The 14,818-nt window shown below is 44.6% G+C and overlaps 1 protein-coding gene across 3 annotated transcripts in view; it reads right to left on the reverse strand.

The window, feature by feature from the left end:
- Positions 1-3,369: 3,369 nt before the first annotated feature.
- LOC147710155 (E3 ubiquitin-protein ligase TRIM39-like) overlaps positions 3,370-14,818 on the reverse strand; it is a 99,038-nt gene continuing 87,589 nt past the window's right edge. For 2 of the 3 annotated variants that reach the window (XM_086920850.1, XM_086920848.1), the window contains one exon: positions 3,370-4,138. In XM_086920850.1, coding sequence (XP_086776976.1) covers positions 3,621-4,138 — 518 coding nt within the window. In that variant the 3' untranslated portion in view covers positions 3,370-3,620. The remainder of the gene's footprint in view (positions 4,139-14,818) is intronic. The other variant, XM_086920849.1, reaches the window with a different exon arrangement.

A 14,818-nucleotide genomic window follows, 5' to 3' on the forward strand; every position in this document is an offset into this window, starting at 1 on the left:
TTTGCGTGCACGGCAATGTTGGACTAGTTTCTCTGAAACTGCTCTGTTTACATATCTAGTTTCAAACAACATTAACACGATGCCTCAAACATCATGTACAAGGCCCTTCTACGCACTAAGTACGAATGTTGTTCTATCATCATCCACGGGGCAACAGGGCTATCTACATGATGGTCCCTATGGACCACCCCCCAACCTCCAGAGTATCACTAGGTGCATCAGTTTGACCCCTCTATTTTTTGTGTATGGTCCTGAGTTGTGTGTTGGTGATTAAAGCACCTTTCATTTTTCGAGTAAAAGCACTGGCTGCACAATCATTTAACTGTATTCTGCTTTAGAGAGTTCTTGGTTTCTAACCCGCACCTTCTCCTTAAGTAAGTCTCGGACAGCTCGACTTCACTCCTCTGAGAGTCCAGGGGTGAGGGGTTCACTCTTGGACCCCACAGTAAGGTGAAGCCCCAGGAAACCAGTGGTAACAGGTCCACTTTGTTATAGTTTGAGTCCAGTTACCCCAGATTGACACAGAGCTCCTGAAAAAAGTCAGACAATTGCAAGCATCGGAAATTGATCTGTTTAGTATGTTTTTGTAAATGTTTTGGTGGTAATATTAATTTATCACCAGTAAAAATTATTTTTAATCTGATATTGTTAATATTTGTACTAAAGTAAACCAAAACTACAAGCCCAGAATTCATAAGGATCTTAAATGAATGTCTGGGGCTCGGAGGTCCATTTCTCAGTGACGTCAGCTGCAGCCATTGGTGGCAGCATGAAGGTTTATATAAATGATACAATACTGTGCAACCATTAGAAAGTCTGAGAAGCCCCTGCCAAGAGTCTAACCTGTGACGTCTAGATTATGGGTCTCGCAGATGTGCCTCAGCCTACTGAGCTACCTTATAAAAGGACGTCATGACACTAATGCTGAAAGAGAACATACTCAGCCCATGTCTTACTCAAGAGACAAGAATTACATCCATTCTCCATGAAGCAAAGACGAGGATATTAAGAAGCAGAAACCCCTGAAGGGATGAAGAGGTGACAAGTGTTACACAATATTCCTGTTGTACAGGAAGCATTTAAAACTCAGCAAAATCATTCTGCTTTGCTTGACCTGGTGTCAAAATCTCACTCTAAGTGACCCCTCCAACCTCTGACATTTTGTATCAACAGCACTTTGCATTTTGGGACTTGTAGTTTGACGTTTTCTATTAAGCTCCTCGTTATCTCAGTCCCAGCATGCACTGGCGTCGGCTTGAAAGGCAGATTTACTTCTCAGTGTCACACATCTAGCTGATATTCTTCAAGTTTCATGATAAAAATAGATTCTATTTTTAATACAGGATGGCCTGTAAATACACAATAAGGAAGAAATGTTGCAGACAAGTTAATTCTACCGAATATGTTTGCAGGACCTGGAATGTTTGTGGAGTCATGAAATCCCTGCAGGAGGCTATTGTGTTGTATTTGTGCTGCTGAAATGTAGCATTATTGCACATTGTTCACAGAATCTGCAGATCTTTGCATACTACACATTTCATAAATTACAATAGTGGCTCGTGTAGCACGGCAGATGTTTCACAAGAAAACAACTTATACACGATGGTCTGTAAATGTGATGGAATCTTTGCAGTTTAGGAACTGCAATATTTTAAAATAGTTCTGTATTGTGATATATCTTCACTGGCCTCACGAAGTGCCTGGCGACGGTGGCGGCACATCTGAGACGTCAAAACATCCACGTCTACCCCTATCTGGACGACTGGCTCATTCAGGCGAAGTCGGCCCAGCAGTGCGCCGACCACGTGTCCCACACCATTCACCTCCTGCACGATCTGGGGTTCTCATTGAATTACCCAAAATCCCATCTCCAGCCCGCCCACATATGGCAGTATCTGGGTGCGACCATAGACACTCTGGCGGCCACAGCACAGCCAAGTTCAGTGAGAGTCAGCAGCATTCAATCGCTGATCCAAAAATTCAGACCTCAACGCCCGCTTCCAGCAAGAGTGTTCATGCAGTTGATAGGCATGATGGCCTCCTGCATCTCCATAGTCCCGCAAGCGAGACTACATATGCGTCCGCTTCAGGAGTGCTTGGCACGTCAGTGGACTCAGGCTCACAACCAGTTGAAAGACCTAGTGGACTCAGGCTCACAACCAGTTGAAAGACCTAGTGTTGGTGAGCGGTCGGGCATACAACTCTCTGCATTGATGGAATCCACGAAACCTTTGCAAGGGCCGACCGTTCCCTGCTCACGTTACAAAAACACTGTCCTCAGAAAGAAGTTTTAAACCCTTGCAAAGAAATATCAGCTTAATTCACAGGTGATGGATCACAAAAGCATTAACATTTAAGGTAAAAAGGAGAGACAAATAGATACCCATTTAGTAGGTAATTTGTCCAAAGGGAAACTAGAACACCTGGTTTAATTGCGGCTTCACAGCGTAACCAAATTTTGTGATCCTAAACAAATATTTGACTTCACCGATGGTCCATTTTCTTCCCTATCCCATATTAAAGCACCTTCAAAACCGTGAGTTTAGAATACCAGCGCTACAAAAACCTATTGCGTTTGAATTAATGGATCTAAAAGAATCTGGGCAGAGCCGGCTTTAGAATTAGAGGCGCCAGATGTGACAATATTTATTTGCACCCCTCCGCCCATGACACCATTTCCAAATATTCCCTCACTCCCACCTTCCAACAGTGGCACGCATCTCTGTAGCGTCCCTCTCTCATACGCATGTCTTTTGTTTTATAGTGCTACTCATGCCAACTCGTAGGTGTCAGAGCACTTTACACCAAACACACATTAACAGAGGCAATGAATCTTTTATATGTAAATCACTCTATAGGAAATGTTACACAAACCAATGAGGATTACCATTCTGTGATCTGCATGTACACGTTCTTTGCAGCCGGCATATTAACCCTCTGCGCTACTTAAGGATGAGTCGAAACTGTGACAAGACAAAACTTTGATCTCTCTCCAGCAGAAACATTAATCACCTGTGTTATCTTGACATTTTTATTGTTGCCTGAAACCTGCTGGACACACAAGGAAGCAGCAGGTGCTTTTAAAACCCAACGTTATTTCTGAACACAGTGCCTCTCCCAGGTTAGCGCAGGTGCGGCTGCACCGGTCGCACTGTCCTAAAGCCGCCCTGAATCTGGGTTACATACAGGGTTCACGTGACAACTGTCTTGCGTCTGAGGTATTTAATAATATCCCGGTTGTTGGGCGGGGCAGGACTGGTTTCAAGGCCATGTTTAAAAACAATCACTTTCAATAAGTACTTCTCAGCGCAGCGCTATAATCTGCATATTAATGTCAAAGCTCTGCATGCCAAAGAAAAACACATTTTTGAAGTTTAAAGAGACTTTATCATATGTTACATGATGTCTGGTGCATAATTCACACAGCAAACATTTCCTGCCCTTGTTTTAAAATTGTACAAGGAAAAAAAGATACGTAGCAGTCAGTTTCACGTGAGGCTTCTGGTTGTCATGGTAACATGTGGGAGGGTCCTTGTGAAGATGATTCTTTGGAATGTTGGTGTTTGAAGATTCTTTGAACTGTAGATGACAGTTGGGGGGGGGGGGGGGGGGGGTCACTCTCACACCAGCCTCAGCTCCGCTCCTCCATAGAGATAGAAGTACGGGAAGAGCCTCTGTGTGAAGGGGGCCTGCGGGAAGGAGAAGAGAAGCTCCATAGAGTCAGCATTGTACAGGGACAGCCGCCCCCCCTCGTAGTCCAGATACACCCCCAGCTTCTGGGGCTTCTCACGAGGGAACAGAGGGGTCCTAGGGGAGGTGAGAGCTGTGTACTGACCCTCCCACCCCCTGTGCACAGCCCACACTCCCCCCTCAGGGGACCATGTGATCGCTCCCTTCCTGTTCACAGACTCTGCTGCGACCCCCACCTCCCACCCTCCCCCCTCCTGCAGCGGCTGCACCTCCCAGTAATGTCTGCCAGAGGTGAACCCCTCGCTCCCCAGCACACAGGGCCAGAAGGAGGTGAATCTCTTGGGGGTGTCTGGCAGGGTCTGTGCTGTGTCCATCCATCTCACACGTCTCCCCCCCTCAGACAGGAGGAGCTCAGGATGAGCAGTGTCAGGATCCAGAGTCACCATCACTGCAGAGAAGAGATTCCGAATTAGAGATATAATGACACAAAGAAAGGCTGTAATTACTGCTTCTGTTGTACATATGATTAATTTACACCACATCTGGAAGGAGCACACAGCGCTAGAGAGCGCAGCACTAGACTGCTCACTACACTAAAGTGCGAGGTATGAGACTGCTCACTACACTAAAGCACGCAGAGCTAGACTGCTCACTACACTAAAGCATGCAGAGCTAAACTGATCACTACACTAAAGCGAGCGGCACTAGACCGCTGACTACACTAAAGTGTGCAGCACTAGACTGCTCACTACACTAAAGCACGTGGCACTAGACTGCTCACTACACTAAAGCACGTGGCACTAGACTGCTCACTACACTAAAGCGCGCAGCGCTAGACCGCTCACTACACTAAAGCACTCAGCGCTAGACCGCTCACTACACTAAAGCGATCAGCACTAGACTGCTCACTACAATAAAGCATGCAGCACTAGACTGCTCGGATGTATGACGTTAAAACGCGAACTTTTACAACGCATACCATTACAACGCGAATTTTACAACACAGGATCCTTTACAACGACTGCCTTTACAACGCATGTCATTACATAGCAGATGCTATTACAACGCATGCCATTACAACGTAAGTATAGGTAAGTATATCATTTTTTTAAAAATTGTAAGTAATATTAATGTCATTAATTTAATTAATTTATTTTATTAAATTTATTTAAGTAATTAAGTAAAAGTAATATTAAAAAAACGGAACCCTTAAAATACCCCTGTACCCCAAAACCCAAACCTAGCCCTGAAACCTAAAAATACCCCTGTACCCCAAAACCCAAACCTATCTCTGAAACCTAAAAATACCCCTGTACCCCAAAACCCAAACATAGCCCTGAACCCTAAAAATACCACTGTACCCCAAAACCCAAACCTAGCCCTGAACCCTAAAAATACCCCTGTACCCCAAAACCCAAACCTAGCCCTGAAACCTAAAAATACCCCTGTACCCCAAAACCCAAACCTATCCCTGAAACCTAAAATTACCCCTGTACCCCAAAACCCAAACCTAGCCCTGAACCCTAAAAATACCCCTGTACCCCAAAACCCAAACCTATTCCTGAAACCTAAAAATACCCCTGTACCCCAAAACCCAAACCTAGCCCTGAACCCTAAAAATACCCCTGTACCCCAAAACCCAAACCTATCCCTGAAACCTAAAAATACCCCTGTACCCCAAAACCCAAACCTAGCCCTGAAACCTAAAAATACCCCTGTACCCCAAAACCCAAACCTATCCCTGAAACCTAAAAATACCCCTGTACCCCAAAACCCAAACTTAGCCCTGAAACCTAAAAATACCCCTGTACCCCAAAACCCAAACCTAGCCCTGAACCCTAAAAATACCCCTGTACCCCAAAACCCAAATCTAGCCCTGAAACCTAAAAATACCCCTGTACCCCAAAACCCAAACCTATCCCTGAAACCTAAAAATACCCCGGTACCCCAAAACCCAAACCTAGCCCTGAACCCTAAAAATACCCCTGTACCCAAATTAAATTAAAGTTAAAAAAAAAGATAAACTTACCTATACTTACGTAGTAATGGCATGCGTTGTAATAGTATCTGCTATGTAATGTCATGCGTTGTAAAGGCAGTTGTTGTAAAGGATCCTGCGTTGTAACTGTTGTTTACACTAAAGCGCGCAGCACTAGACCGCTCACTACACTAAAGCGCACATTCATCTAGAGCACACACTACACTGAACATCACACTGCACTACATAGACAAGGCAGTCTACTACACACTACACTGCAACTCGCAGCACATACTACACCACACTACCACACAGTAACAGATACAAGAAGAGTAGTGTACTAGTCAGTACTCTATATTACATGGTATAGAGGAAGAGAGCTACTAGAAGAAATACAGTACTAGTCATAACCAATGTTCCCTCTAATTTTTTCCTCTGTGTGCGGTAGTGTAAGGTCTTTGTGCGCTGCAACTAAGGCAATGTGCGCCAGTAACGAGACCACGCGTGTGGGTATAGCGCCAAATATCACTCCAAACTTTTGCTTAAAAAAGCGAAAAGACGGTGCATTTCCTCCCATACAAATCCACGTGAACGGTGTTAAGGCCTGTTTGAAACAGTCCCACATAGCAATTTGAAAACTTGGCAGCTATGTTGCTGCATATCTTTTCTTAACCCCTTCGGGGCCGATGACGAGCTGGGCTCGTCATGGCGTAGCCTCCTCGCACGCTGATGACGAGCCCAGCTCGTCACGTAAAGTGCGATTTCGAAAATCTGAGCGTGCGAGCGGAATTCCGCTCGCACGCATGTGGTTAATTGAGCTGGGCTGCGGGGTGATTGTGTGCATTTGTTCAAGTTTTCATGTTCATTTCAGTTAATGATGGGCGCTGCGATTAACATGAAAACTTTAACAAATGTAGGAAAAATACAATTATAATAAAGTTGTTCTTATAATTTTACTTTTCGCAGTTTCAGGGGTGGGTTAGGGTAGGGCCGCATCAAGCTTTCAACTAACGCATTTTAATGCCAGTGTCCGCATCACCAAATTAAAATGCATTAGTCACGTATTCCAGTGCCCCCCCTGACAATACTGTAATTGAGGCATACTGCTAAGAAGGCAGTACCAGCACACTAATATTGTCTAACATATATGAGCATGCAACTGGGCCTTCAAATTTGAAATGCTATGCATCAGAGATAGAATATTCATGAACAGCACTGAGCAGGCAGGCCAGAAATTAACAGATCAATTAGCCGTGCCCCAATCAGCCTTCCTGCGAGTCTACTCTGGGGGTACCAGCAAACACGTGGGTGATCCATGGAGCGGGTCTTGCCTGCTGTTTTCCCACAATCACACTACCCTTGTGGTGACCAGAAGCACACACATGCTTCGAAGATTGGACACACCGGCAGGTGGCGGCTTGATTTTGCCTCTCCGCACTCTCCAGCAGAGAAGTCACATTACCTGAGCCTCTTGCGCAGGATGTTATAGTTTACAGCCTGCTGGACCCATTCCCTCCTAAGCCCCCGAATCTGCCTGGACAGAGATTGTTGACAAAACAGTCAACTTCTCAGCCCCTGACGTGCCCTTCGAACATGTGTACTTTCATGAACCGAAGGCACAGTATTGGTCTTGTCACTTGATCCCGAGACTTGATTGTCGTCACAAGTGTTTAAGTGCGACCAGCAGAGGTAGGAGGCGTTTTTAAAAAACAGCTTATAAAACTTATTTTCAGACATTCTGTTTGTATGATCTGGGTTTAAAGCAATAATCGCTTATATACTTCAAAACACTTTGCTTTGGAAATATTCTGCTTTGCCACACTTTTCCAATCATCGTTGTTTAACTAGACTCACCGTCAATAAACCTTGCTTTACCTCTAAAAAAACAAATGATTTTGGGAAAAAAGTGGACTTTGGGAGATTCCGGTCATTACCCAACCCTTACCTCAGCTACCACCTTCTCCACAAGGATGGGCGCCCTGCAGTCTTACTGCTTTGTCACACGGTTGCTGCTGTTGAGAGCACATCAGTTCAGGGGTCAAGAAATAGGTTTCCAGGGAAAGGGAATGGGATTGGTAATTCTAAGTGTTCGTGATTCATGACCCCAAGAGTAAAAAGTAGAGCTTTTATTAAAATACTCTGCATGCTGCACAGAGAAGGGAATTAAACATCTTTCAGCAATAGAATGAAAATGAAGCTCTGCCGGGGTTTTCTCCCCTCACTGGCAAACAAACTATGTTCATCCTATTCCTTTTCTTTTTTGTAGAGACTCTGTCTGTTCATGTTGATTCACCTCATGCACTCTAGCTCAGCCATTCTAGTAGCAAGACGAGTATTAACCCTTGAAGTAGTCTACTTGCTTCCTATAAGCACCACACATAGGGATTGGCAGGGCACGGCTGCCTCTACTTCTTTAATTTGAAAGGTTCCGTTACCCTGTTTTTTATTTTAAACATGCGTCACAGGATGGCAGAAATAGCCAAGCACACAGATCCGGATCGGCAGTCATGGCAGTTCGGGGCGGGGCGGGGCGGGGCGGGTAGAGAAGAAAAAGGACTCTGTCTCTTCCTTCTTGCCCAGAAAAGACCAGGACAGTGTCCACTTCTGCTTTGCCACTGGGAAAAGCACTCACTGATTTCTGAATAATTAATGTAAAAGCGGTAAGGTAACCATGTTATTCATACTTACATTTCACATGCTTTACTTAAACTTGCATTACCTATGAGTCTTTGCTTTGTCCATGATTTTGTTACTTTTTTTCTTAGGCAGCATATTACTCTTGTCTAATGCGTAATTTATTTGTCTCACATCCAGAAGTTTATAGCGGGGCACAATTGGGTTGTAGCTGAAGGCAGCGCACATTTCTCTCAATGGGGCGGTATGGTGTTCAGTGGAAGAGATGATGTGGCACTATGGTCAGAGCAGATGAATTTGGAACTGGGGAACCAGGTTCAGCCTTCATGACCAGTCCACTAGACCACTCTCCTGAGGAAGCACATTGCCTCGCTAGAACTTAGAAGCCCTGGTGTCTTAGCACCAGCATGTGGACCCTAACAGTGGCAAATGTGGCTTAACCTTAAAGGCCTGTCATCCACAATCCATACTGAAGTTCACCGCCAGTCTTGCAGGCATGCCTATGGAGCAGCACACACTAGCGCGACAGTCACCGAGGTCACAGGACCCTTGAGCAAGGTGGCTCTTGGGCTGTGTGTTCGCATCGGGAGCTGTCTTCGGGTGGGGTGACATGCTTGCAAATATATTATGTTTCTAAAAGCACTTGCTGCCTCCTTCCTGGCCTCCAGCAATTTTAGGCAACAATAAAAATGACATGATAACTCCGGTGATTAATGTACTAGAGAGAGATGGAGTTTTGTCAAGTGGAAGTTTTGACTCATGGAAAGGTAGCGCAGAGGGCTAATCTGCCTACTGCACAGAACATATACCAACCAGATCACAAAGTGCACATAATGTAAATTAAAAAAATACAAGTGGTTTCAGCTGAAGCAGCGCATTTTCAGCCTGCAGTAAGAGAAACTCAGTTAAGTATATAGTGCTTACAGACAAAATAACAGGTTCCATGTAACAACCGAAGTAAAGGGGCCAGTACCCATGGGAGGTTACAAATGAAGACAAAGCTGTACCAAGGAGGGACAAACAAGCCTATTAATGAATCTGAAGGCAGCATTTAGGAAAGACAATGACACAAGCCAATGAAAAATATCGGTGGAGAGTGGGACGCTGCTTCTCTGTCATACTCTACTACAGTAGTCTCGTATGCGCACTGCCTCTAGGCTCGACCTAAGAAGGTATAATAGCAGCCATGTAAACGACATAGCGGTAGTGTGGCCCTGTGTGGGACATTTACCACGCTCAGGCTCGCTCCGCTCAGCATCAGCCCCTTTGCAACTGGGGTATTCAGGATATTTCAAGAAGTGTGGCTGGTGAACCGGCGAGGACACAGGGGCAACAAGAAGTAAGTGACACTGGAAGCAACTAGAGCTGGACATTATACTTAAAAACCCAGGTAGGCAGGTGGTTGCAGGCAGTGGCATAACAAAGGCCTACGCAGCCCCTGTGGTGCAGGGGGAACCTGGGCTGCAGGGGGCCCCTCAGCACAGTACTCAGGTCTGAGAGCTCCGGATTAAATGTGGAATGTGTCCCCTCCATGTAAATTGCAGGGAGGTACCCTCAACTTTCGTTAAGCCACTGGTTGTGATACTCTCCGAGAGGCGCAGGAGCGGCTGGCACAAGGCCGGTGCTGCATGCTCCTTCGGATGTCCGCACCTGTAGGTGACCGTACAACACGCCAGTGGTCCAGTGAAAAAAAAACCCTCCCACTAATAGCCTTGCTGGGGCAAAGACTTGTGTCTGACTTTGCGTGTTGAAGTAACCATTGTGTGGTTACGTGGGGTGCGCAGTGTAATCTTTAAGTCCCTGACAGCGCATAAAGTGGAAAACACAGCGCATAAAGTGGAAAACCCGTGAAGGTACTCACCACACAACGGCTATTATATTTACTGCGTCAATTTAGATACTCAGTATAGCGAGATTGATAGGCCCACTATGAGCTCAGAAAGAACAGGCCAATAACTGCTCGGAGTAGACAAAAGTGTTCCAATCGGTTGATATTAAAAAAAAATGAAACCCACGCAAGCAGAGGCTACAACAAAACAAGAAGGGGGTAACTTTTATGGTTTACTTTTGTGAAACCGAATAAAGTTTATTTGATTGATCGATTGATTGATTGATTGAACAAGAAGGGGATTTCCTTCAATTATAGCAGAGTTTCCAACTACCAGCCAAATAGTACAGGGGGAAGTCGAGACGAAATTTGTTTTTTTTTTAAAGAATCCAGTGACTGCTTTACTTACATATCACAACGAGGCAAGTGGATTACAAGCCTGCTACGTGCATTTTAACCGGGTTTTTCCGAAATAACACCCAAAACTCTGAAGATATCTTTAAAATCTGTTACCTCCACAGAAATTAAAACAAAAAAACCTGCCTTCCAGTGGGAGGACTGGGCGAAAAGGAGCTTCCGAGCCATGGAGAGGAGGTAAACTCAGGTGTTCAGCTCATTGAAGTCAGAATGACTCAGGGATTTTGCAGTCTGAGCCGGATAAAGTTCCTGAGCGACTGGTTCTTAATTCCAATGGTCACTGGCGGCTGAATGTGTAATAGAGCCAAACACTGTCCTGACAAAGGGCAAGGTTAGGCAAGTGATAGTTGAGGTGCACCAACCATTTAATTCCAACGATAACAGCTTTAAGTCTCAACTTTCAGGCTTGGACGGCAAGGATCCTGTCCAGGGAACAAAGCAGTAAATTACCAATGGTATTTCTCTAATAGGGCTGTCGAATTCCATTCGAGTTCTGGAGGAAGACTCAATTGGATGAGACCTTTCCACTCACAGGTGGAGCCACAGGCAAAGCCTGTGTTGATACAGGGAGAAGGAATACCTCTGACTGCCCCCCCCCCCCCCACCCCCTTATCACTGTCTCCAGACATCTCCCTACAAGCTGAAGTGCTGGACCGCCACTCCCCTTGTCGATGAGGAAACGACAACAATACGTGGGATATTTTGCTTAGTTCATTTCAAACTGTCATTGAAGCCTTACCGTACCAGTCTAGTAAGTCAGACATCTAGGTGGACTTATTCAATACAAAAGCTCTCTATATTCCAGAGGGCACAAGTTGACACACAATATGTTCCTGCTTGTGTCTGCAGTCCAGTTTTAGATAAACTGGCATCGCTCCCAAGATTTGTAGACTCTGTTTTGGACGACATTAAGCTGCAGTTAAAGAAACTCCAAAAACAGTGGACATTACCCCACCAACCAATTCTGACAATTGTGCTTCAAAAAATGAAGTTATTTGCCAAAAAAACAACACAATTAGGAAAGGTTACAGTGGAGCTGAGTGAAGTAATTTCGGAACAGCAGTGAGGTGGAGCCGAAAGGTCGTTAACTAGCAGGTGCCACAGAAGAACTGAAAGCTGTGGTGTCTCTCTGCTTTGTCCACCTCACAAAACTAGTATAGATCTGGGAGAACCAGTATCCCATATTACCCATACTTTATTAAGGTGCGACCCACTTGAAGACATCACACAACCAACTAAAAGACAGCGTAAGAGGCTTAGGAAAGCACATTACAAAAAGTCACATTTCGGAAAAGAGTGGATCGCATGCTAGTCAGTCTGGTCAAGTCTACCCAATTTTAAAAACAACCATTTGAATAGCTAATAGGTCTCACCTTTGGGACCTTATAAGTGTTTAGCGAGCGCTATTGCCATTTCTGTTAGCTTATATATAATTAGTATTATATTATGTATAATTGAACACCTGTATTAAAAAAGAAATGACATAAAAAATGCTGCAACACATGTCTACCATGAACACGAACCTTGTGGGATGTTTCCGGATTATGTGCACTTTTGTCAGTGCTGGGGCACCTTGAAATCAATCAGAGTACTTGTAGAGCTCGCTACTTACCTGTGAGAGTCTCAAGGCGCTGAGGGGGAGGGGGGCTCCTCCTGCTCGAAGAGCCAGGTCTTGAGGAGTCTTCTGAAGGCGAGTAGGTTTTGGGTCTGCCGTATGTGGGTAGGGAGGGTGTTGCAGGTCTTGGCGGCGAGGTAGGAGAAGAATCTGCCGCCGGAGATCATTCGTTGGATGCGGGGGATAGCGGCGAGGGCGAGGCTGGCGGAACTGAGCTGGCGGGTGGGGGTGTAGAAGCTGAGTCTGCTGTTGAGGTAGGCTGGTCAGGCGTTGTGGAGTGCTTTGTGTGCGTGAAAGCAAATGGCAGTGATGATATACTCAAGCTTTAAGTCCCTTACATGTGAATAACAAAGAAGGTCCCATTAGGAGAATATACCATGCGCTATCGAGAAACAGAAAAGGGCCTTGTGTGACACCGTGTCACTGCCATTATATTATTTATATGAAATACCGATAGAGATATTAAAATAAAAAAGATTGTTGTTTGGGCCTTTAAATTCACGATGGGTAAACCCGCATTACAAGCCGTGCTGTCACTGAATTAGTAAATGTCTTTAGGGATCCATCCCAAACTGAATTTGTTTTTGCATCGACCGCAAAGGGGTTCATTTTTGCACAAATATTATGAGCATTAACGATCGAATAAAAACAAAGCTGCTCTTGTTATGTAGCTGTATATTCATTCATTCATCCTACAGGGAAAATCAAATACAAGCATTGGAAATGCAAAAGGTCTCACATTTGTTTGGGTTAGAGCTAGTGGCATTGTAAATGGCAATGTACTTTACCTGTGTAAAACACATTTTATGTGTGTGTATGCATGTGTTGTGGAGTGGAATTATGTGGGTTGGTTTGTAAATTTTAGTTGCGGAATTGTGTCGAGTGGATTTGTGCAGTGGAATTATGCGGTTATTATGTGGTGTTGAGTGTACTGGAACTATGTGGAGTGAGATTGTGTGTTATGAGCGTAATTATGTGGAATGGTATTTTGTGTTGAATGATGGGATATTTACTTTTATTTTAATATCTTTTCTTTCAAACACAAATACAGTGATGAACAGTAAAAACTGTACCTCAACAGAAAATGTTCCCTTCAGTGTTGTTAAACATGGGACAGTTGTGTGAAAACACGATCTGTAGCAAGTCTTAGGCTGACTAGAAAATGCCCTGTTTAATCCCAAGATCAGTGTTTAAGGCAGCATGGAAAACAATCAAAACATTGTATTGCTGCAGTTAACAATAAAGCCTTATCAAAAAAGTCTGTTTTGCACTCTTCAATAAAAGTCACTCATAACCAATATCCTGACTGATTAAAGATAATGCTTGATGTCTTTGAAACTCCACCAATGCACATAATCAGACATTAAAATGAGCGAGAAGGTTGCGCTACCACAACATGTAGATGTCCCTGCAATGGTCACTCAATTAAACAGCAATATTCCCACTGTCAGCAAACATGATTTTAGTGATATCATCAAAAATGTTGATAGTGATGTAATATCACCATTAAGATCATCTGTGACCTTGCGCGAGGCCTTGAGCAGGGCTCTGGGCCAAGGGTCACCGCTCAGTAGATCTCTCTTTCAAGTGACCGACTCCACGCGTTTTCTTGTGCAAGAGATCCGGGTAACAAGTCTCCTGATGGGTGCTGTACATGATTCGGAAGGTGTCTCACTGATGTGTGGTAGAGATACACTCAAAACGACGACCAGTCCCATGAATCGGCCAAGACAACGACTAGTAGCAGCCGATCAAACCATGCAGAGAACGATTACCAGCTTTTCCTGTGTAAATCCATGTCGTTTACATGGCTTGCCTAACTAGTACCACATGTATATGTGAGTAGATCTTAATTAAATGATGGGAGGAGCACACCCACGTTGGAAGGAGTCCTGTATTTATTTAGACCCTACAGTTATCAGCAGGGTTTACTAGTCGTCAGAACTGATATCCGTCCTTTTCCTACCTGTTTCCTCTACTGCTCTCCTATCTCTCATTCTCCCTCCCTCCAGAAACCAATGGAACGCCAAGTGTTTGCATCTTGTGTGAAATCACCTATACTTCCATGGAGCAGGAAGGCTGGAGTACACCTTCGTTTGACTAAGCCACTTCCTGAAGAATGAAGAATTGTGGACATTGGCATGATCAGAGTTGCACACCCACACAAAGAGATGGGCTGCATGTCAACTTCCTGCATTATGTACTGCATGAACAAAGGAACCAAGTTCCTTGAAAGAGTACTCTGTGTTTTTTTTTGTCCTTTCACCATTTTCGTGTTCTTAATTATCACAGCTGGAGACTGCCACATCACTGTTTCCCTTGACATGATGCTGAATTAGCATGGAGGACCATGTGCCGTGTCACTATTCACCATGCCTTGGAGTCAGTAGTAGTCATATGCGTCCCCATATGTGATGTCATTAAGGTCAAAGGATGTGTGATGTCACTTCCGGTACACCGTCCATTTTGGTGTATTGATGTCTATGATTCTGCCCATAGCCGAATCTGTGCACAGCAACAGGTCAGTATGAGCTTGCATAACTTGAAAAGGTGCCAATGCCTGCTAGTCAAATCGTTGCAATCAAAGCTATTGATCAACAGAATGGACTGCAGGGATTCGAACCTTTACCCCTTGTGAAAAAGTCTTTCATTATGA

The sequence above is a fragment of the Lissotriton vulgaris genome, chromosome 5 (assembly GCF_964263255.1).
Source record: "Lissotriton vulgaris chromosome 5, aLisVul1.2, whole genome shotgun sequence".
Classification (NCBI taxonomy): Eukaryota; Metazoa; Chordata; class Amphibia; order Caudata; family Salamandridae; genus Lissotriton; species Lissotriton vulgaris.